General features: G+C 41.6%; 2 protein-coding genes across 2 annotated transcripts in view; one reads left to right on the forward strand and one right to left on the reverse strand.

Moving 5' to 3' along the window:
- POLA1 (DNA polymerase alpha 1, catalytic subunit) overlaps positions 1-7,714 on the reverse strand; it is a 203,162-nt gene extending 195,448 nt beyond the window's left edge. Inside the window, exons 1-8 of the mRNA XM_065859431.2 lie at positions 7,572-7,714; positions 5,633-5,757; positions 4,603-4,699; positions 4,039-4,119; positions 3,154-3,269; positions 2,835-2,897; positions 1,752-1,850; positions 148-343 (exon numbers count right to left, since the gene is read on the reverse strand). Of these exons, the coding sequence (XP_065715503.1) occupies positions 148-343; positions 1,752-1,850; positions 2,835-2,897; positions 3,154-3,269; positions 4,039-4,119; positions 4,603-4,699; positions 5,633-5,757; positions 7,572-7,602 (808 nt within the window). The 5' untranslated portion in view covers positions 7,603-7,714. The remainder of the gene's footprint in view (positions 1-147; positions 344-1,751; positions 1,851-2,834; positions 2,898-3,153; positions 3,270-4,038; positions 4,120-4,602; positions 4,700-5,632; positions 5,758-7,571) is intronic.
- Positions 7,715-12,434: 4,720 nt separating this feature from the next.
- The window catches only part of PCYT1B (phosphate cytidylyltransferase 1B, choline), a 51,004-nt gene continuing 40,893 nt past the window's right edge, over positions 12,435-22,545 (forward strand). The window contains exon 1 of the mRNA XM_071812228.1: positions 12,435-12,642. Coding sequence (XP_071668329.1) covers positions 12,577-12,642 — 66 coding nt within the window. The 5' untranslated portion in view covers positions 12,435-12,576. The remainder of the gene's footprint in view (positions 12,643-22,545) is intronic.

Consider the following 22,545-nt stretch of genomic DNA (forward strand, 5'->3'; position numbering starts at 1 on the left):
TGAATGTAATATGCAGTATTAATGTACAAACAAAATATCACATTTAAGCTACTAAGCATCTAATCAGTATAAACTGAGAAGTGTTTTAACACTAATATGCCATATTTAAAGAGTTTCCAGAACTAGGTTTTGATTTCTCTCTGATACCTTCAATAGCTTTCTCTTCTATTGTCTTCACTGTTCCCCAATTTTCTGTAGCTTTTTGCACATATTTGATATCCTCATTTTCAGAGGCTATGGCAGATTTTGCTGTGTAATTTGGATGTTTAGGACGAATTGAAGCTGGAGGAACAGCTTCCTTTCTGAGATGAGCAGGAGCTTTCTTTGATATAGGGGTGATTGCCTGAAAGACATTTTAGCCATGAGTTTAAAACAAAACAAAACTCTTAAGAGGAAAAAAAGGGGAAAAACAAAACAAAAACAAAGCAAAACAAAAACAACCTAGCACTAGTAATCAGGGCTAGAGGAAAAGCTCCACATATTTTGCAGCATGATAGCTAAAACTCCTCAAAAGCAAATTTTTAGTTCTATAGTATCAGTTCTGCTGTGATGTATTTCTACTATAATTTTAAAAAGCCATTTACAATAGGCCACGGTTGACACTTAATTAAGTTTGTGGTTACTTTCATTTTTCCCCCATGTGGCACTAGTCCATTCCTAAATGGAAACCTCTGCGTCAACTGAGTATGTGACAAAATACATCAGGTAGGGATAGAACCTGGAACAACTGGTGAAAGCCAATATGGCACTTTACACCTGTTCACATCAGTAATGAGTTCAAGATGTCTACAGGACACCATGGGTCTAGAGAAGAAAGTGCTTCTCCATTGGATTTCTACGGTTGCACTCTTATCCTCTTCATCTGTTTCATTCCTCCTCCTAGGACCACAGAAGCTATTATCTGAACAGACTGTCTGGGAATTAATTTCATTCTCAGTGTTTCCTACTAAAAGTGACCACTGTTTTGCACAATAAAGTCAAAGATTCTCTCTTACTATATCACCCCCCGCTTTTTCAATTACTCCTAGGCTACAACACAACTGTTGAAATGAGTGCCACTAGTGATCACTTTCAACATAAGAGTTCATGTCACTATTACATAAGGCTTCACAAATCAGATAAATCTACTCTACTTCATTTGCCCTCTGCAAACTCTCATCAAATAACAATAACTCATTATATTTCCAGCTATAGAGTCCTTCTCGTTTACCAGAACTCTTTAACAAAATGCTAGCCTTCCATCCTTGGCAGCCCATCCCTCCTTTCACTCTAAAATCTTCCACTGGGGTAAATTTCTATCCACAGCTTTAATTTTACATTTGCTTTTCATTTCTGCAGAAGATGAGTTTATTATCCTTTTCCACACCCACAATTACTCTTTCATCTGCTTATTTCAGTTCCCATCATCCTTTCCTTGCCACAAGGATCTTTTCTACTCTTGGGAAAAAAGAGACAAAGCAGAAGCTCACCTTCCTATGATGCATCTAACATTTTATAAAAACAGTTTCACCTGTCAAATATTAACAGCTATATACTACTATTGTACTAAAGATACAGAAAAAGTTGTAATCTGCTTATGTACTAACACAGAAGTGGAAGACAAAAAAATGCATGAAGTTACAGAGTAACATTGAAAGGAAGCTAACGAGAAAGGTAATTTCTAGAAGCAGAAATAAAAGACAACGGTATTCCAATCAACCAATACAGATTAATACTTCTTAACAATAAGTTTTTTGATTTTTTTCCTTTACCTTAAGAGTTTGGGACTGCACAGAGAAAGGATTCAGTGGCACTCCAACAGATCTTTTCCTTTTCAGTGTTATAATTGCTGGTGGACTTCTCTGAACAGTCTGAATATAGAAAGGAAAGGGAAAGTGACAAAATGAAGAGGTGTTGTTTAGTGTTTTCTTTTGCCTTCATTAGTAACTTTTTCCATCAAAGAGAAAGAAGGCCACCAGCACGACAGCATTAAAATGCATTTGCTTAATGATTCGCGGGTTTTTGATAGCCTAACGTATTATAAGTCTAAATGAGATGCCATAGGAAGGAGTAAAATAGTAAGCGCACAAAAACAAGAAAACAAATTTATATTGGAACATCTATACCCCTCTTATTGATCTCTAAAAACACACTATGCTTTTTATGATACAACATATTTCAGTCCAGTATCTCACCACTACAGCAGTTTCACGGTTTACATGTAAGCAATCCTTTCAGTTTTAAGAAACCCTGCTAAGGCACATTAATGATGAAGAATAGCTTCATTTGAGACAGCCCAACCCTGCTACAGCAGCCATCCTCCATTCCTAACTCAGAAGAAGGGTTAATCTGGTTCTCTGTAGCAAACTGTGGAAAGCTGGAGGAGGCAAACAGAAGTTCAGGCTACGTCATCTGCTGAAACAGTCCTCCCTCAGCTCTTCTCATGAATCCAAACACGCCAGATGGAAACATCCTACAGTACACCGGCTGGAGCACAGTGATACACATACCTGCATCTGAATCGTGTACAGCATGTAAAGTCCTATTCCGCTCCAAGCTGACTAAAACCTAGAAGGTTGCAATAGCACAAGCTCTACATCACATTCATATAAACCATCTCCAATCAGGACACAGTAGTTTTGGCTTATCAAACCAACAGAGTCATGCAACTTCTGCATGGTGGAGATGACAGGTAGACTGCATACATATGTGGAATAAACCAAGCAGGTGTGCTACAAAAGAAATCAATCTTAGATGGTCTAGTTTTAGGAAGAACTTTATTTTCTTGATATGTTCCACAGCAAGAAAAACAAATGGATTAAGGTGTTTCTAGCAGATTTTATTAATATACTTACTTCAGCATTAAGGTCTTGTAGAATATCCCCTAGTAAATCATCCTTTGACAGGTCCACAGTTTTCTGTAAAATAACAGATTAGCCAAACAGTTGTAAGTTAAATGTGCAAACCCAATCAGGAGACCAGCAGCAAATGAATAAAGGGTTCCTACAAAATACACACAACATTTTCAAGAATGATGCATACACAAGAGATTGTAATGGGAGTTTATGTCTTGTTAGACACAAGAAACTGAAATGAGCCCTTGCTTTATTCCATTCCCACTAAAACACCGCAAACAAGTTAGGAATCTTTAAATTCAAAAATGTAAAAACTTACATCTGTGCTTTTCTTCCCAGCACTGGCTATAAACATAGACTTAATTGTGTTTGGCTTTGACACCACAGATTTTTTCACATTCTTTTTATCAACTGTAGATATTTTGCCACCTTTTCCTACAGGAAAATATAAAATTGTGAATTCTACATTAGAAAAGCTCAATATTTCAGGGTCCAGTTATTAGCAGGGATAGTTCAGGTAGTCTATTTCTTCCACCTTTACACTGCCGGTTGAAACGAAGCCTAATCACCATTCATTTGCTGCCAGCTTTCTAGCAGCTGTCATGCACACACCAAAAAAAACAAAACCCTGTCAGCACCCCATCTTTCCTAGTCACGTCACAGATGATCTTTGCATACTCAAGTTCATACTCCAGAAAAAGGACAAAGATGCTTCACATGGAAGCATCTCCAGAAAACAAAAAACCAGAGTATCCAGGAGTTTAGCACTAGGCTTGGATTCTCAACATCAGACTAAGTTTCTCAGTTTGCCATCAACTTCATAGAAGTTGGCAAAATCATCTGATCCCAGATCCTTAAAAGAATGCAAGAGATCACACATTCTTTAGACAGCAGACTTGGAAACCAAGATCATTCCTAGATGCATTTGTTCTAGAAATGAATACGTATCCCGCAGAAGACCATAAGCAAAATTGCCCCAGTGGTGCTAAAGTAATCAGCAGTGATTTGATCTCAATTTGTGAACCTCTGTCTTCTGTATCATGGGATCCAAACAAAATCCACAGTCACAGGCACAGAACTACAGAGCTTCAAGTAACATATCATTTGGCCACACTCATCATATACTGATGCCAAGAACTTGTCCATTTTAGGTACCCTTTAAAAGCCATTGGAAGACATTCTACAATAGCCATGTTCAACCTACCTTTCTTATTGGAACCAAGAGCATCATCATCCAGATCTTCATCAAATATTTCCCTTCCATCTTCTACATAACCTATCCCATCTGTAGAAAATCAAATTGTTAATAATTTGTATTTTAAATTGTCTTCTGATATTTCTAAATATATACATAATTCCGAAGGTTTATATATTTAAACACTTTCCCTCTTTAATATAGAGCAAAAGTTGTAAATACAAAAGCGTTAAAAATTACAGCACTCTCAGCTATGTCTTCTTTTAGACTAAATATATTATTACATGTTTAATTAGAAATTCTCAATGACAGTACTTTTAAAGTTACATCACTGATAACTGGAAATAAAATTTCAAAAACACCTCTTAATGTAAAAATATTTTCATTACCAGCCTAATACTACAAGAACAATGCAAAAGATTCATTTCCATATAAAAGCTTCTTTTTCTTGTCTCCTAAAACAATTCGTAAGAACATACTAACTATAACTTAACTAAAATTCTGAACATTATGAAGCCTAATTAAGTTACAACACTATAATCAAAATAACCCGCCAAATTAATCTTAACTTACCATCATCAACAATCCAGTCATCATCCTGACGTTCTCTGACCCTCTTGGAGTATTCTTCCTCATCTATTTCATCATAAACACCTGTGAACTCCTCAACCTACAGTTAAGGTATACTGAGGATTAACAGCTCCCATACCATTACTTATTAATATAGATCATCACTAAGAACATAAAAGTTCCCAAGAAATGCACGGTTTTCAAAACTGTTAGATTGTTCACAACTAGTAAGTGCAGTTATTCATTCAGCTTAAGTTTCATTTTTGGCAGTGACAAAAGACAAATTATAAATTTTTAAAATCATCACAGTATACTGAAAGTCAAAATCTAGCGACAAAAAAAAAAATCCTACCAATGGAAACTTCTGATCTTTAGCTCTACTCTCAAACACCAAAATGAGTGATCAGTGAAAAGGAAGGCGATTTGATGTGCCTAAGCATAATGCTGAAGATGTTCTTCTGTGCCTCAGAGTATATTTGCATGTTAACAATCTATGCACTTCACATTTCTTTAGATTTATCCACCTCAATGTGGAATTCACTTCCTGTTGGCATTACAATTAACTGGGCAGTATCAATGTTACACTGCCAGATTCCAGTTCTATCAGCTAAATACTTAAATTCTGGCTTCTTTCTGGAAAGAGCACATCAATATTAATGGATTTCAGTCACATAAACCTTTGAAATGAATTTAAAATTTAAAAATCATTTGAAGTTAAAAAAAAAAAAAGTCCTTCCTACCGTAACATTAATTATGCAACTAGATGTTAAAAGTTGGTCCTTCCACAGTGGATAGTTCTCAAGCAATATCAAGCATTTGACTTACATTTACTAAAATTGTTTTTGCTTTGAAAACAGAAAGAAATAAATGATACCAGAAAGCAGCAAAACAACTACAATCACATTCTGAAAAACATACACTGTTTAAAAAGCTGATCTGAAAGGCAGGTTTTGTTTCCTATACGTATAAAGGGTAGTTAAGCACCTTATCTCACATCCACTTTTTATTAAAAAGAAATATTATGAATTTTCACCTCATATTTTATTTTTTCACCAGCTTTGGCTTTTTTCAGACGTTCCAGTGCTTCTTGCTGGCCTCTTCTAGACTTCCTCTCACGCCTAGACCGTGATGCTGCAAAATTTCCAGACTCATACATAGCTGCAATTAATTAAAAAGCAGGGAAATAAGCTTAGTAATGAGCTGCTGTTAGCTTTGGTACTTAGTGTTCAGTGACATACTAATAGATGGTTGCAGTTTAGTTAAAATCGACATAGAGGAATACTTGGCTAAAACCACACATTCATGGGTGGCTCTTGATAAGCCAATTCTGGAATTATACTGAAGGCATAGTCTCAGACAGACACAGAAACCAAACAGGCTTCATGCCAGTTCACATTTAGCGAGAAGCTACCACCTAGATTTTGAAAGCATGTCTCAAATCTCACCATCCCTTATCTGAAAAAGATCCCCCCACTCCTTCCTTGGGAATTTCCAGCTCCTTTTATTTTGCATGTCTCCATGACAACTCAGGAACAGACTTAGAAAAGGTCTATATTGCAACAAAGCAGTAGTTTTTTTAAGCCATTTCACAATGTTTAAGAGTACAGTTAGACTAAGACAAACTAGTAATCTTTTGGCAGAAGACTGCCACCCCATTTCTTTGCACACTTTCTTCCCTTTGCAACACTCCTCCAAGCAAGGTGGCCTCCACTTCTTTTTCTCTCTCGTGGGATGGTGCATTTATCTGACCACAAAGAATGAATGGGCTGAACCCAACTTACAAAAGCAGACAACACACAATTAGCCCAGGAACAAGACTAACGGTTTTACATGTCTGCTGAATCCCCCAGCTGCAGGCAGAGGAGACCCAGGACGAATGCACGCAGCCAGGCCAGGCAGCCAGCAGAGGCGGCCAGTCCCTTCCTGGTGACAGCCTCTACCAAGTTAGGATGAAATCTGTCAAGGAGCTCAGAAATTCCTAGGAGGATCTGGGGCTGAAAAAGGCCAACAAAGCCTCACTAAAAATCTTGTTTCATGAGAATACAAAGATTTTATTTAGATGGGAGAGACGTTACCAAGATTCTAAAAGAGTAGAATCATAGAATGTCCTGAGTTGCAAGGGACCCACAAGGATCATAGAGTCCAACTCCTGTCCCTGCATATGACAACCTCACAGTTCACACCATGTGTCTGAGGGCGTTGTCCAGTCTCTTCTTGAACACTGCCAGGCTTGGGGTCATGACACCTCCCTGGGGAGCCTGTTCCAGTGCTCCACCACCCTCTGGGGGAAGAACCTTTTCCTAATGTCCAACCTAAACCTCCCCTGGCACATCTTCCTTACTCTGGGAGTATTTATACAAGATTTTCTGTCAATTGTTTGCGTTTACCATGAGAAAGCACCTAAGGCAACATGCTCCTTCTGAAACAAACGTATTTCCCTCCCCGGCCGGGACCACCAGTGCCTGTCGGTGCCCTCAGCAGCGAAACGCCAGGGAGTGCCCAGGCTGCAAGTGCCCAGGCCGGCGGCCGTGAGGGGGAGGTAGGGCTACAGCCTTCCCTCCCCTCCTGGGACAACCTGGCCTCACCGCCGTGAGAAAACCAGCTCCGGGCAGCAGTGCGGGCCAGTGGGGGCAGAGCAGAAACCGTCCTTCCCAGTGTGCAGCCCCACCCCTCGCGGGGAGAGGGTCCCCACGCTTGAGCAGCGCAGCTACGGCCCCGCTCAGCGCCGGCCCCCCCGCAGGTGCGGGACCCTCTCAGAGCGCTGCCCAGAGACACGCGCGCGCGCGCTTCCGCACCCGCGCGGACACCCGACGCGCGCGGGCTCTCCTCCTCTCCCCCCCAAATCCCCGCACCGAGCGCCGCTGCCCCGCTGCACACACATCCTCCCGCCCCGACTCCCTCCTAAAACCGAAACGACGGCAGCTGCCGAGGGGAGGGGGACGCTGCCACCGCGGGTACCCCGCGGGCCTCACCGTCCCGGCTCTGGGCGCCGCTCTCGGCCATGGCGCCCGCGCGCTCCGCTCGCGCCAAGGCTCCCGAAAGTGGCGCGAGACGGGAGCCCCGCGAGCCACCACCGGGGCGGCAGCCAATCAGCAGCCGCGGCGGCACCGGCCGCCCCCGCGCGGGGGCGGGCCCGGCGCCGCCGTCCGGGGCGGGGGACGAGCCGCGGCCGCCAGTGGGGCGGAGGTGGAGCGGGGGCCTGCGCAGAGCTGCGAGAAGGGGCCTCAGTCCGCCTTCCCCCCCCGCGCCAGGAGCCGAGCGCGGGAAGGAAGCCCCGGGCGAGGCGGTGCCACTTCCTGGGCGAGGCCTGCGCCGCTTGTCGGGTCCGGCCGAGGCCTTGGGGGGCGCCTAGCGCCGGCCCGGGCACTTTGTGGAGCCGGGGCTGGCCCCCCGCTACAACCGCGGCTCTGCGGTGGCGTTTTCCAAGGTATTGAGCGCAGATGGGCTAGTTATTTCGCACCAAGGCCTCAGGGCAAGGGCGGCAGCAGGTCAGCGCCATCCCATGAGCTGCTGCTTAGGGGGTCTCCAGCCGGGCTCCCACCCCTGCTGCGGGGATGTAGTGGCCCATAAACCGTAGTGGCACGGTGCCTTAACTAGAGCAAAATAGCGTAAGTGTACGCTCCTGCATATAAGTGCACACTCCTGAAGTGGGAGAAGGTGGTGGTTGATTTCAACCGTCTGAAAACGAGCCACGCTACAGCATGAGGGTCAAGGACCATATGCAACAACATTGTCTGCAAATCAGTAGCTTCTGGTAGAAATGAGTATTTCCCGCACGATTTTAAACAATATAACAATATATATAGGAGGCTGATCGTGACAGACTATGAATAACATCCATAACAGCCATGGTTTTCTTCTTGTATATTTGGAGTACATATCGTTATGCTCTGTCACAAGTTTCGCAAACTCCTTCAGTAAATTATTCCCTAGGCTTTCCAGACACAGGTAGTCGTTGGTCAGCTTGGGGAAAAAATAGATAATGTGTTGGATGCCCTCCTGTTTCCCTAATCCTTTTACCTTTTGATCATGGTTTAGCCCCAGCCAGCAACTAAGCATCACACAGTTGCTTGCTCACTTGCCCCCCCCAACCTTCCCCACCCTGACCCCCCCCAACCCGTGGGATTGTGGAGAGAATTGGAAGGATAAAAGTGAGATAAAGACAATTTAATAGGTAAAGCAAAAGCTGCACATGCAAGAAAAGCAAAACAAGGAATTCATTCACTACTTCCCATGGGCAGGCAGGTGTTCAGCCATCTCCAGGAGAGCAGGGCTCCATCACAGCTAATGGTTACTTGGGAAGAAAAAGCCATCACTCCAAATGTCACCCTTCCTTCTTCCCCCAAAATATATGCTGAATACAACATCATATGGTATGGAATATCCCCTTGATCCGCTGGGGTCAGCTGTTCCAGCTGTACCCCCTCCCAACCTTTTGTGCACTCCCCACCTTCTCCTTCACAGGCCAGTATGAGAAGGTGAAAAGTCCTCAACTGCTTAACAACAACTAAAACATCGGTGTGTTATCAACATTCTTCTCATACCAAATCCAAAACACAGCACCATACCAGCTACTAGGAAGAAAATTAGCTCTATCTCAGCTGAAACCAGGACACATTTTTTTTCACAGTATCACGGTATCACAGCATGTTTGGGATTGGAAGGGACCTCGAAAGATCATCTAGTCCAATCCCCCTGCTGGAGCAGGAACGCCTAGGTGAGGTCGCACAGGAACATGTCCAGGCGGGCTTTGAATGTCTCCAGGGAAGGAGACTCCACAACCTCCCTGGGCAGCCTGTTCCAGTGCTCTGTCACCCTCACTGAGAAGAAGTTTTTTCTCAAATTTAAGTGGAACCTCTTGTGTTCCAGCTTGATCCCATTACTCCTTATCCTGTCATTGTTTGCCGCTGAGAAGAGCCTGGCTCCATTCTCATGGCACTCACCCTTTATATATTTATAAACATTAATAAGGTCACCCCTCAGTCTCCTCTTCTCCAAACTAAAGAGACCCAGCTTCCTCAGCCTTTCTTCATAAGGGAGGTGCTCCACTCCCTTAATCATCTTTGTTGCCCTACGCTGGACCCTCTCCAGCAGTTCCCTGTCCTTCGTGGAACTGAGGGGCCCAGAACTGGACACAATATTCCAGATTGGGTCTCACCAGGGCGGAGTAGAGGGGAAGGAGGACCTCTCTCCATCTACTGACCACCCCCCTTGTAATACACCCCAGGATGCCATTGGCCTTCCTGACCACAAGAGCACAGTGCTGGCTCATGGTCATCCTCTTGTCCACCAGGACCCCCAGGTCCCTTTCCCCTACACTGCTCTCTAATATGTAATTTCCCAACCTATACTGGAACCTGGGGTTGTTCCTGCCCAGATGCAGGACTCTACACTTTCCCTTGTTAAATTCCATCAGGTTATTCCCCGCCCAGCTCTCCAGTCTGTCCAGGTCCCGCTGGATGGCAGCACAGCCTTCTGGCGTGTCAGCCACTCCTCCCAGCTTAGTGTCATCAGCAAACTTGCTGATAGTACACTCAATTCCCTCGTCCAAATCATTAATGAATATATTGAATAATATTGGCCCCAGTACTGACCCCTGAGGCACTCCACTAGATACTGGCCTTTAACTAGACTCTGCACCATTGACCACCACTCTCTGGCTTCTCTCTTTAAGCCAGTTTGCAACCCACCTCACTATTCTATTGTCTAGACCACACCTCCTCAATTGAGCTGTGAGGATGCTGTGAGAGACTGTGTCAAAGGCTTTACTGAAGTCAAGGTAGACCCCATCCACCGCTCTGCCATCATCCATCCACCTTGTTACGTTCTCATAAAAGGCTATGAGGTTGGTCAAGCATGACTTACCCTTGGTAAAGCCATGCTGACTGCCCCTAATGACCCTCTTATCCCTGATATACCTTGAGATGACACCAAGGATAAGCTGTTCCATTACTTTCCCAGGGACAGAGGTGAGGCTGACCGGTCTATAATTACCCGGGTCCTCCTTCTTGCCCTCTTTTGAAGAGTGGAGTGACATTTGCTTTCCTCCAATCCTCAGGCACCTCTCCTGTTTCCCAAGACTTGGCAAAAATGATGGAGAGTGGTCCAGCAATTACTTCAGCCAGCTCCCTCAGCACCCGCGGATGCATCCCATCTGGACCCATGGATTTATGGATGTCCAGACTGTTTAATTGCTCCCTAACCCAGTCCTCATCGACTAAAGCAAACTCCTCCATTGACCTGGCTTCATCTGGGGTCTCAGGGGTACAGGGCTCCCCAGGACAGCCTCCAGCAGAGTAGACAGAGACAAAGAAGGCATTCAGCAATTCTGCCTTGTCTGTGTCTTCCACCACCAGGGCACCCTGCTCATTCATCAGTGGGCCTACATTGCCTCTGGTATTAATTTTATCTGCTATGTATTTGAAAAAGTTCTTCTTGCTGTCCTTGACAGCAGCCTTATATTCCTCCCAAGTGGCCAGCCCCTGCTTCCATGACCTGTAAACTCTCCTCTTCCGCTTGAGCATACCCAACAGATCCCTATTCAACCACACAGGCCTCCTGGCTCCCTTCCTCGACTTCCTATGTGTGGGGATGCTCTGATCCTGAGCATGGAAGAAGCAATCTCTGAATGCAATCCAGCTCTCTTGGGCCCCTTTTCCTTCAAGCAGTCTTGCCCATGGGATTTCCCCCAGCAATTGCTTGAAAAGGCCAAAGTTAGCCCTACTAAAGTCCAGGGTTGCAATTCTGCTTGCTATTCTGCTATTTCCTTCCTTGCTAGACATAAAAAAAAAAATATAGCCTCTTAAGAAATCTAGTCTGAATCTATGTGCACAGACGGTTCAGAGAAAAGACCAGTTAACTTCTTCCTTATGTACAGCTGATTGAGTGGTGAGGGGAAGGTGGAGTATGTTGTGCTCATCTGGATCCAACAGCAACACCTTCATTCACGTAAGTCAAGAGTATTACACACCAGCCTTCAGCCAAGGAGCAAGAGCTGTGTCTGGAAAAGGGTACATTCCAGTCTCAAGTATAGTTGAAAAGGTTTCTAAACCATTGGTTAGGACAACTGGAGATTTACAACTTATCTTCTCTAAAACGGCTTAGGTCTGCTTAGAACCTTGATTTTTTTTTCAGATGTCATCAGTGTAGGCCAGTCTGTAGCTGTGGCAAACCCACGTCCTTTGAAACACTGACAGCAGTAGCAAGAAGCTTGTCTGACCTACAGACAGCCTTTCATCTGTGTATCCACTGTTTGTTGTTTTGTTTTGTTTTTTTTTTTTAAACGCATGCAGAAAACAAGATCACACCACTGGGCATGATGTGGCATTCAAATTCAGAAGCTACTCAATTTTTTAAACTATTATAGAGAAACATTTATAAAACAACAATGCTTTGGAATTTTGAAGTGACTTGATTTTAATACTGATTAAAAATAAAACAATACCCTTTGTGAACTGTTAAACAAACAGTGGCATGTTTGTCATTCAGGTGATGCCATGATTTGAGCCAGTACACAGTGATACAGTTAATTTACCAAACTGAAGTTGTTGCCATAGCTCCACTGTGGGACAGCGCAGATCAAACAAAAGCCTTTTTCATGAATGCTAGTTCAGTCCTGACATTCATCTCTAGTCTTAACAAAAATGCATCTGTTTCCCACAGCACAGAATAACAAGCATATTTAAATGCTGCAGGGGGAAGAAAAAAGAGAGAGGAAGGTGACGCACTTTGCTTTGAAAAAGAAAAATAACCCAGCACTTGCTCTGCTAACTGGCTTTATCACAGCAGATTACTTTGAGCTGATTTTCAACCTGCCTTGGGACAGACACACAAGAACAGTTTGGTGTGACCTTTGCTTAATTGTCTTTTAAGTACAAGAAGTGGGAATTCTGCTGTGCAGTTCAGAGCCACCCAAGGTTCTCTCAAGGAAAGTGTGGTAGCTGCAGAGAAAAGTGCGAGAAGGGCACAGTGGTGAAGATGGTGGGCAGCAAAACACACGGAACAGAGGAGGAAGCTCAGGAAACTGCCAGATTTCAACGAAAGGTGACAAAGATGAATTTTCCATGTTGTTTTCTTAGAGCTGTAATTTAAATACATAAGTTATGAATAGAAAATATTGTAAACTCATTGCAAGAGCTCAAAGATAATATAAACAGTAGTATATATTAACATATGAAAGTACAAATGGACTATAGTATCAAACCTAAGTTGAATGGACAAAATAATTACTGTATTGGGGATTCTTCTTGTCTTCCTTTTTTATGTCTATGGCATGCTTGATCTGTCTCAAAGACAGTGGTATTAGCAGTTAAAGCTCTCAGATTCAGACATTACACATGGAACTTAAGGTTGGTAATTTCTGGATGATGGAAAAAAATCCGTTGAAACTAAGAGGGGTGGTATAAAAAGCAAAATGTGAGTAAACCATGACCTATAGCAAGGTAGCAAATTCAACTGTACTATGGCTAACTCAAAATGCCTAAACATTATTATATCGTCTTTGTGGAGAATTGTGTGTGTGTCTGTCCATGCTAGTGCTCAGGATATAACTGTATATGCTCTATGTGTATGTTTCCTACAAATGTGGAGTATTAAATTCTCTTACTTTTAATCACTATATTGGTCTGTATGAATTAATGTTATCACTTAATTTTGCTTTTATGTCTAATATGATCCAGCTCTGACTACCTCATTTCAGCAGCTGCTTACTAAATCATGCTATTCACATGACATTTCAACATTAATTACTTAACTGTATGAGCGACTAAACTCCTAAAGAAGCACAGATTACATAAATTAAACATTAAAAAATCTCAAATTAGTACTTACCACAAGGTCTTTGTTTTCAAAACTCTTCAGAGGTAGTTAACTGATAGAAATGTGAAGAAATAGATGCTTCTCCATTTGTTTATCAACAAAGATAATGCAGACATTTATGTTCAAAGGGCAGGTTCATTGCTTATCAGGCCTGAAAATGCCTTTTTTTCACTGCACAGTTCTTTTTCATTTCCTACCTGAGTTACTTGCTAACCTGAAGAAAATAAAGTTGCTATTAGGATGTTGAGGCTCTGAAATGCAAATGTGAAATAAAAATGGGAACAACACAATTTCCTTTCTGACAGAGAAAAAAGGTTTATGGAATGAACATCCAGACATACTTCTTAAAAAAAAATATATATATATATATATATTTATTAAATTCTACTTGTAGTTATATTACACCAAATGTAGTAACTCAACCATAATTGATGGAATTACAATAACCAGAACAGAGAGCAGAATCTCATCACCTGCTTGCCTAATACAATATTCCTATTCAAGCCTAGAAGAAAAGTACAAAATATTAGAATCTAAATTAAATAGGAAAGACAAGCTAGAACAAACTCACAAAGAATGAGCTCTCACATAATTATAATGTCTAAAAATTAAGTCTGATGCCAATGGTATTCAAAAGCATACAGTTATTGCCACAGCATGAAAGTCTCTGTTTTAACTACTTTCAGCACTCTTGCTTTACAATTGCACAAAAATGAACAATTAATGTATAAGCAGAACATTACTGCAGAGAGGCTGTTACATTTCAAGACCTGGCTGAAGATCAAATGTGCTTCCATTGGTGAATACTCTCAGCATCCACCATTTCATATCTCCTGGGCAGAAAAGAGGAAAGCATCAATATATGCTGCAAAGTGTAGTTGTAATCCTGACAACTGTTTGTTGCTGGCTTGGTGCTGGTAAAGACTGTGCTCACAGATTGGGGGAGCAGCAAGGGTCAACTGCTCCATTTGAGCATGGTGAGGCTGGCAGGACAGTTGTGGCCCTGTTCCCCAGAACCTAAGGACCACAAGCAGATCAGCCTGGGGATGGGAGTCAGCCTAAAGCAAACAAGTCCATGGCAATGAAGCAGGTCCAAGGCCCAACCAGAAACTCAACTCAGAGTCAGATCCAGTGATGGTCATCTGGGTCAGACACAGCTCAGTGACCACTGAGAAGAGAAGGGAGAAGAGGAGGTTCCAGGGAGACCTTATTGCAGTCAGTGCTTAAAAGGGGCCTATAAGAAAGATAGGGATGGACTTTTTAGCAGGGTGTGTTATGACAGGACGGAGTAATTATTTTAAAATAAAAGAGGGGAGATTCACGCTAGATATAAGGAAGACTTTTTTTATGATGAGGGTGGTAAAGTAATGGCACAGGTTGCCCAGAGAGACGGTAGATGCCCCATCCCTGGAGACATTCCAGGCCAGGCTGGACAGGGCTCTGAGCAACCTGATCTGGTTGAAGATGTCCCTGCTCATTGCAGGGAGGTTGGACTAGATGACTTTTGAAGGTGTCTTCCAACCCAAACTATGATACAATGATCACCAGGCAAGTCCATGGTGATGAGGCAGGTCCTAAGCCATAGCAAGAAGTCAGTCAATGAGTTGAGGTCAAGCCCATTGCCAGGCTCAGCTACAGACACCCACTCTTACAATATGGTTCAGGCATGGACTGAAGGCCAGAGACTGAACTGAAGTGTGGCTTTTTGGTCCTTGGGCAGCAGGATATGGGAACACCCCAGCTGAGGGTGGTCAGAGTTATTAAAACCTATTAATGCATTCAGGGCACTGACACACAGCCCATGTCAACCTAATCTTATGGCTAAAGCCTTTCATTTATCATAACAAAATCTTACATACTGAATCACTTTCCATATTTATATTTATATATCATCAACATTTCACTGTGCTAAGGCATCAAGACTACAGAAGTTTAGCTGTTACTAAGGATCACTCATTCTCTTGCTCTTACAGGTACTCTTCAGAAACTCATGACCTGCTTAGGAATTATTTAATCCACAAGTAATAATACAGAAACTGGGAAATTGCTTTCCACTTTCCCTCCCATCTTTCATCCATAATTACTTCCCCAATTTTTTCTACCTGTCCCAGATTTACTGAGGCTTCTATGCTCTATGCTGTTTCTTCACCTTAAGACAACAGCATAAATAATTTTGCCACCTTGCTGTAACTAGCTTATCTAAGTGTGGGATCTTAGAATACCTCTGATGGGAAAGAATCTCTGGAGATCTCTAGTCTTCCTCCTGCTCAGAGTAGGCCCAGATAGAGGAGATAGTCGAACCTTGACTGGACACAGGCTGAGCAGTCTTAAGGATGAAGACTTCACAGCATCCTGTTCCATGCCTCAGGACAATCTGTGGGGTGGATTTACATTCTACCTGTTCCCCTGTCTCTTTATGCTCCACAGGCCTTCTAGAAGGCCAGTCCTGAAAATGGTGAAGCCTCACTCCTTTGAGTTGTCTGAAGATGAAAAGGATATGCCACATGCCAGCCCATATCTCCTCCTTTCAAATATGGCAGAGAGGCCACAGAAATGCCAGTGCTATCTTGTGCTTGAATATGAGAACAAGTTACTGTAGTCTCATTTCAGTATCATATCTGACCAGAGTACAAAAAATTAGTCCTAGGAAAAACCCATTTCCCTTCCCCCTTTTATTTAAATTAGTCTGTTAAAAAAGTAGCAAATGTAGCCTTTGATTAAATGAGGTTTGAAGGGGTTTGTATTTGAAAAAAAGATGTTTTGTTGTCCCGTTTCCTAGTACTTTTTCTACAGCTTCACTCTACAAAGTGTGACCTAGTTTTTCTTTTACTGCATGCTACTCATGCCCCTACTTGAAGCAGAATGATTAGCCTCCTTATGTCTTATATCTTGGGAAGTGTTAGTGTACAAATGCCTCAGAAATAGTGTAACAGTTACCATAGTAAAGGCAGTGCTGAGATGATCTTTTCGCACAGGGAAGCGAAAGCAGAAAGTTTTTACAAATGGCAGATGACAAATTTGGGTTGTTTGTGCCTGGTCTACCTAATAGTTAGCATTCCGTTGTGCTTTTCAGGTGTCTCCCTGTTCCACTGGCATCTGATACTGCTTCCCAACACTAGCCAGTCACAATTTTTTCCTTCCTTTCAAGTCCAACTAAGATGCTTTTGATTATTCCTTGTGGACACTAGCAGGAAAGTAATTGTGAACACGAGAGAATAAGTCCTTCCAAGCAGTTCTGGTGCCTTCATCTGCCTTAGTTTAGAAAAAATGGAAGACACTGATACAATAAGAGGTTTTCAGAGTTTCCAATCCCAAGCCTTACCATAAGCAGTTGTTCTGTAAAACCGAATAAGTTTGTAGATTTTTTCCACACCCCACACTCGCTAGTGAATGGGGTTTCCAACTACTTTGGCAGCTAAAAACAAGAAGATATTCAGCATACCAATACCATATACATTGCCAAGGAGCTCCTCCTTAAAAAAGGGCAAACCAAGAACCAAGGGGGAATCACTGCTGGTCATAAGGGTCCTCACCAGCCACGATCCAATCCCACAGTACCTGAGCAAAGTGAGCAGGACAGAATGAGGAAGGGTGTCCCAGTCCAACAAAGGGTCCAGATCATAAGGCAATGTCATGGCAATGAGGCAGGTCAAGCCATTTGGTCAATCTGCATGTCAGTTTTAGGATCAGGTCCAGGAATCACCAGGCAGGTCTACAGGGCTTAAGTTAAACCACGAAATCAGTCTGCAACTATGGGTCCAGATCAGGGGAAGGGGTCTTCAGAAAAAAAGTGTGGAGACGTGAAGCTTAAATGGAGCCCCTGGGCAGAAGGTGTGAAGTGGAGGCCCCAGGTGAGTCTTGTCAAGGTCTCTTAGTGCCCTCAGGGCCCTGACATAGATGAGGTGACTTATATTCAAGACCAAATTTGCGCAATTTTCATGAAAATAAAAAAACAGCACACCACTGTCATGACTGCCAAACTTCCACACACATATAAAATCTCTCCTCACAATCATGAAAGCTCTTGAATATTTAAAAGAAAAAGCCTCCAAAATATCTGCAGGGTATTCTCAATCTATTTTTCAAGAAATAGCTTCATTATGCTGGTGGAAGTTGTCCATAACTGCTCAGGGATTAGGTGCCCAGCTGGTAACCTGTCAGACCAAAAGTTTTGAAGGTCGCAAAGCTATAAGCATCTGAAATGAGATCCTAGGGTCAAAAGATCTTAATAACTAGCAAAAGCTTCGCTAGTGAGCAAATCATGATTTTATAGTGCATAAGTACATACTTGGTTTTAAATCAAGTGTGTATCTCTACACAGATTATGAAAAGCTCAAGTAATTAAGTTTTTGGTACCCAAAATATTAAATATGAACCCCCAACAATCACTTGAATGCAGTTTACAGTATGGTTTTTTGATGATTTACTTGTCAGGTTTGTATTTGAGATAGTATGCAAAAAATACATGAAGGCATTTGCACGAAAAATTGACAAATGGGAAGATAAAGGTTGACAAGAACAGCAGAGGAAAGGAAAGTATTTGAGGCTTATAATACTGGAAAAGGTAGTGCGACAGGGTACTGAAGATCAATGCAAGAAGTTTGAAACAGGGCTGGGGAAAAAGAAAGGCACCGGATAGACTGACAATGGGTAAAAGTGAGTGCAATACCAATATGTGCAAGAACAGCAGTCTCAGCTTACTGTGGATTTGAGGGGATTTGTGTCAAATCCAGAAAGCCAGAAGAGGAGAATAAGAGAAAGAATAGTTAACAACATAGTTTAAATGTAAGTAGGAAAGATATTTTTTCTTAAATTATCTTCTATCTGTAACAATAATAAGAAGGACAGATAGAATATGAATCATTTAGGCAAAGTTTATACTGAGATACATAAAGGAGCGAGAAGTAAGATCTGTAATACTCAGCATTATATTTCTTGGTAGCAGTAAAGTTGCAGCTGTAGGAATGTGCTTGGACCACTCAGCAAGAAATCTATAGAGAAGGATAACGAGAAGATCTGTAAAATATGACCTATGAGAAACTATTGGAACAACAGGGCAGTTTCATCTAGAAAAGTCACAAGAGACATGAAAAAAATACCAACCTACCTTCTGAATATCAGTTCTCTGCTCCAAATCCTCAAACTATTGTTTCAAAATCTTAACTATACAAGTCATACAAAAAGCAAAAGAGAGTACATCTGTTCTCTGTGCCCAGTAGAAAAACAAACAGGGGCAACAGATTGCTGCAATGGAGATTCAGGTTAGACATTAAGAAAAACTTCTGAATAAGAAAGAAAGAACAGGGCTGCATCAAAAGAAGCATGGTGCGTTGAGGGAGGTGATTCTGCCCCTCTACTCTGCTCTGGTGAGATCCCACCTGGAGTCCTGCATCCAGCTCTGGGACCTACAACATAAGAAAGACATGGACCTGTTGGAGTGGGTACAGAGGAAGCCACAGAAATCATCAGAAGGATAAAACACCTCTCCTATGAGGACAGGCTGAGAGTTGGGGTTGTTCAGCCTGGAGAAGAAAAGGCTCTGGAGAGACCTTATTGTGGCCTTTCAGTACTTAAAAGGGGCCTACAAGAAAGATGAGGACAAACTTTTTAGCAAGGCCTGTTGTGATAGGACAAGGGGTAATGGTTTTAAAATAAAAGAGGGGAAATTCACACTAGATATAAAGGAATATTTTTTTTTTACATTGAGAGTGGTGAGGCACTGGCACAGGTTTCTCAGAGAGGTGGTAGTTGACCCTGGAAACATTCAAGGTCAGGTTGGACAGGGGTCTGATCATTGCAGGGTGGTTGGACCAGATGACTTTTAAAGGTGCCCTCCAACCCAAACTATTCTATGATTCTGTGATTCTGTGGCAAGAATGGATCAGCTAGATAGTTGGGGTTCTGGGAAGGGAATGACCAACAGAGGTTAGCTAATCAAAGTGCTTCCTAACATCTGTGCATCCAACAAGGAACTCCAACTGCCAGAAATCCCTCATCCTCCCCTGACAACCCAATAATAAAAACTTGATTGTTAAAATGGACAACAGAACAATCTAATAATGGGACAGACAGACCTAACTTTTCCAACACTAACTGACCATCTCTCTGACTGTGGAAAATAAAACTAAGACAGATATAGCCTCTTGGTCAAAAAACAATCACAATTTCTCACTATTTTCTTCAGAAGTGCTTATTAAAGTAGTTAATGAAAGAGCAAGAACACAAAAAACCTACCCCAAAGTGGATAGCCCCACTTGTTCAAAACAATGCTCTAAAGCATGGATGAATGGCATCATCAAAGGCCACTCTTTAAGAATTTATGGATTTCAGGTGATTTATCTATAAACCACACTGGAATTAACATAACATTTTAAATTAAACGGTTATATAAGAAATGATTAATTTGATTCTCTACAAGTATCCTGAGAATATAGCATTTATTAAAAAATCACATCTCCACGACTGAACTATGGAAAGAACCAGATCTAACACTATGTTATAACAAATCCTGAGGTTTTGCTTTTCATAACGTATGGACTGTCATTGAATACATATTAAAAAAAAAACAAAAACCAAAAAAACAAAAACAACCTTGTGGATTTAATTATATATAATTCTGTAAGACTTTTTCATAAATAGGAAATATTTTGGATTTATTCTGAAACAAATGAGTTAGTTTGTAAGCATTGTGCATTCCACTGCAATGACGAATTACAGCTTGAAAATGAATTAAAGCTACAGCATCAGACATTACATGGAAGCAGCAAAACAATGATGCTGGAGATGGTGAAAAACAATAGGGTGTATTTAAATTTATACCTTTCATCCTCTCGTTTTTTTCCCCCACCAATGCAGGTGGGGAAGATATTCCACCATTACAGAGTTTTAATCTCAGTCTAAAACTACTGATTTGACTAATTGGTCATCTCAGCAATAATATATTTTTTTCTCCTGTTCTTGTTTTTTTGTTGTTTGTTTGTTTGGCTTTGGTTGGTTGGTTGGTTTTGGTGTTGTTGTTTTTATTTGTTTGTTTGTTTCACCCTACTAATTCTAGCATGTCTATGATTATTATGACATAGAGAGAGAGAGAGAGAGAGAGAGAGATACATACATGCATAGAAACGCAGTGTTTTAACTAAACTGCTCCAGACAAAAGATATTTCTCCATCTTATAAAGTCTTGCAGTTGACAGACATTATAACCTCCATGATCCAAAATAGATACATTGAAGCAAAATTCAGCTTATCTGTTAAATGTTCAAGAATTTATTCTATTATGTTATCTGTGGATGTTTGACTTTGAAATCAAACACTATTTAGCTATTCCACTCTTTGGTTTTCCGTAGTTTCCTGCTAAATTTTGAACAGAAAATACATGGTTATTTAGTTATAAGTTAGAAGTCTCTTGCAGCCCGTCTCCTGTGAAGACCATTTTAAATACAACTTCTGCTGTGCTGACAGGTGCTTGAGATCCACTGTGGCACATCAGACACTTGAGAATATCCTCCAGGGGCTGCAATACATTCCAGTCCCTGCTTTTACAAAGGACGTCAGAATAAAGTAGTATCTTTGCTTTAATAAAGCAGATGTTGTGGTCCTTAGCCTGGAGACTTTGTTGAGTATTTACAGACTTCTGTGTAGTAGTAAGATCTCTGGACAACTGTGGGCACCTAAGCTAAAACACCTTGTTAGCAAGTGGCTTGGATGTAAGTCATTATACTCTGCTGCAGATAGCAGGCTATATCATTGCTTCATCATTAGAAGGAACAGAAAACACTCTTCGTTAACTAGTGGTGAAATGCATATGATTTCCCTGCTCAAGCAGTTTGAGGCCTTTAATGAGGTTATTCACAATTTCCAAGTACAGGTTGCTCCTTCTAGGGATTTTGCCTTGAGATAAAGATGGAATTAGTGTACACTAAACAGCATAGCTATGAAGCTGGATGTAGTAACTCTGATGAAGTGTGCTTATTGCTTATCTTAATCCATCAAATACAGAGAAAATAACTCCTCTGAGGGAAGCGGATACATTAAATCATGTTCAGATTTCAGCCATGTTGGCCTACCAGTGTTGGTCTCCTAGAATCATTTTAACAAGCATAATACGGTAAAACCACAACAGAGGTTTTATAGATGCTGGTGTCTACATGGAATTGAAGTATAGTTACAGCTGTGGGCACTGATCCACACTAAAAGATTTTAAAAATACGAATGGCCAACTAGGAAAAAAAAAAAGGCAGGGAGATATTTAAAAATGAGGGCTTGCACATGTAGAAGAATCTCCACAGAATATTTGTCACTATAATGTTCAGCTGCCCACAAAGCTCACAGAGAGAGAATACTTTCAGTTTGAGAAAGGAGAGGATTTAAATGTAACACCTAAAAGTATTGTTTTAAAATATTTTTTATGCTTTGAGAATTAATTATTCCAGCTTGCAAACTTAAATTCCCTAGAGAAAAAGACCCACCACGTATCAGAGGGAACCTTCCTAAGTGCTAAGATTTTTCGCTCTTTGCTGACTATTCAGTTCAGACATCAGAATTAGTGTTAAGAGGATTGGGATCATGGTTTCCTGGCTTGTTTGCATGTAACATTAATTTATGCACCCTGGGAGAGGATTTTTATGCATCAGATGTCTATTCACACCCAAGCAGCTGTTGCCAAGAGCTCAGTCATTGCAGGCAGTGGCTACGCATCCCTGTTACTTCTGAAGGAATGGCAGGAGAATGCCCAGGAGACTGTGTGCAGCCTGGTGCAGGATGTTTGGTTACATAAAAGAAATCAGATGGATGAACCTTCCCACTCATAATTCTTGCTCCACTGTTCTTTTAAAAGTTGTCTGACTTGTAAGAATTTACAGAAGACCATCTGATGAGCTTCTCCAGTCAAACCTAAATTTTATTTATTTATTTTAGAGGCTAAAGAAGACACACACCAGCCTTTTGAAAGCCCATTTTGCCACTCCAGCTAGAAGAAAATGCAATTTAGGATATCTTATTAGAGACATCCAATATGTTTAGTAAGATTATCAGAGCCAAGGTGGCATGTGAAAAATTCCATTTGGATAGACATGACAGACCCCACAGCCTTCCCTCTGCCATTATTTCATCTCTCTCTATTAATGAGGTA

The sequence above is a fragment of the Patagioenas fasciata genome, chromosome 1 (genome assembly GCF_037038585.1).
Source record: "Patagioenas fasciata isolate bPatFas1 chromosome 1, bPatFas1.hap1, whole genome shotgun sequence".
NCBI lineage: Eukaryota > Metazoa > Chordata > Aves > Columbiformes > Columbidae > Patagioenas > Patagioenas fasciata.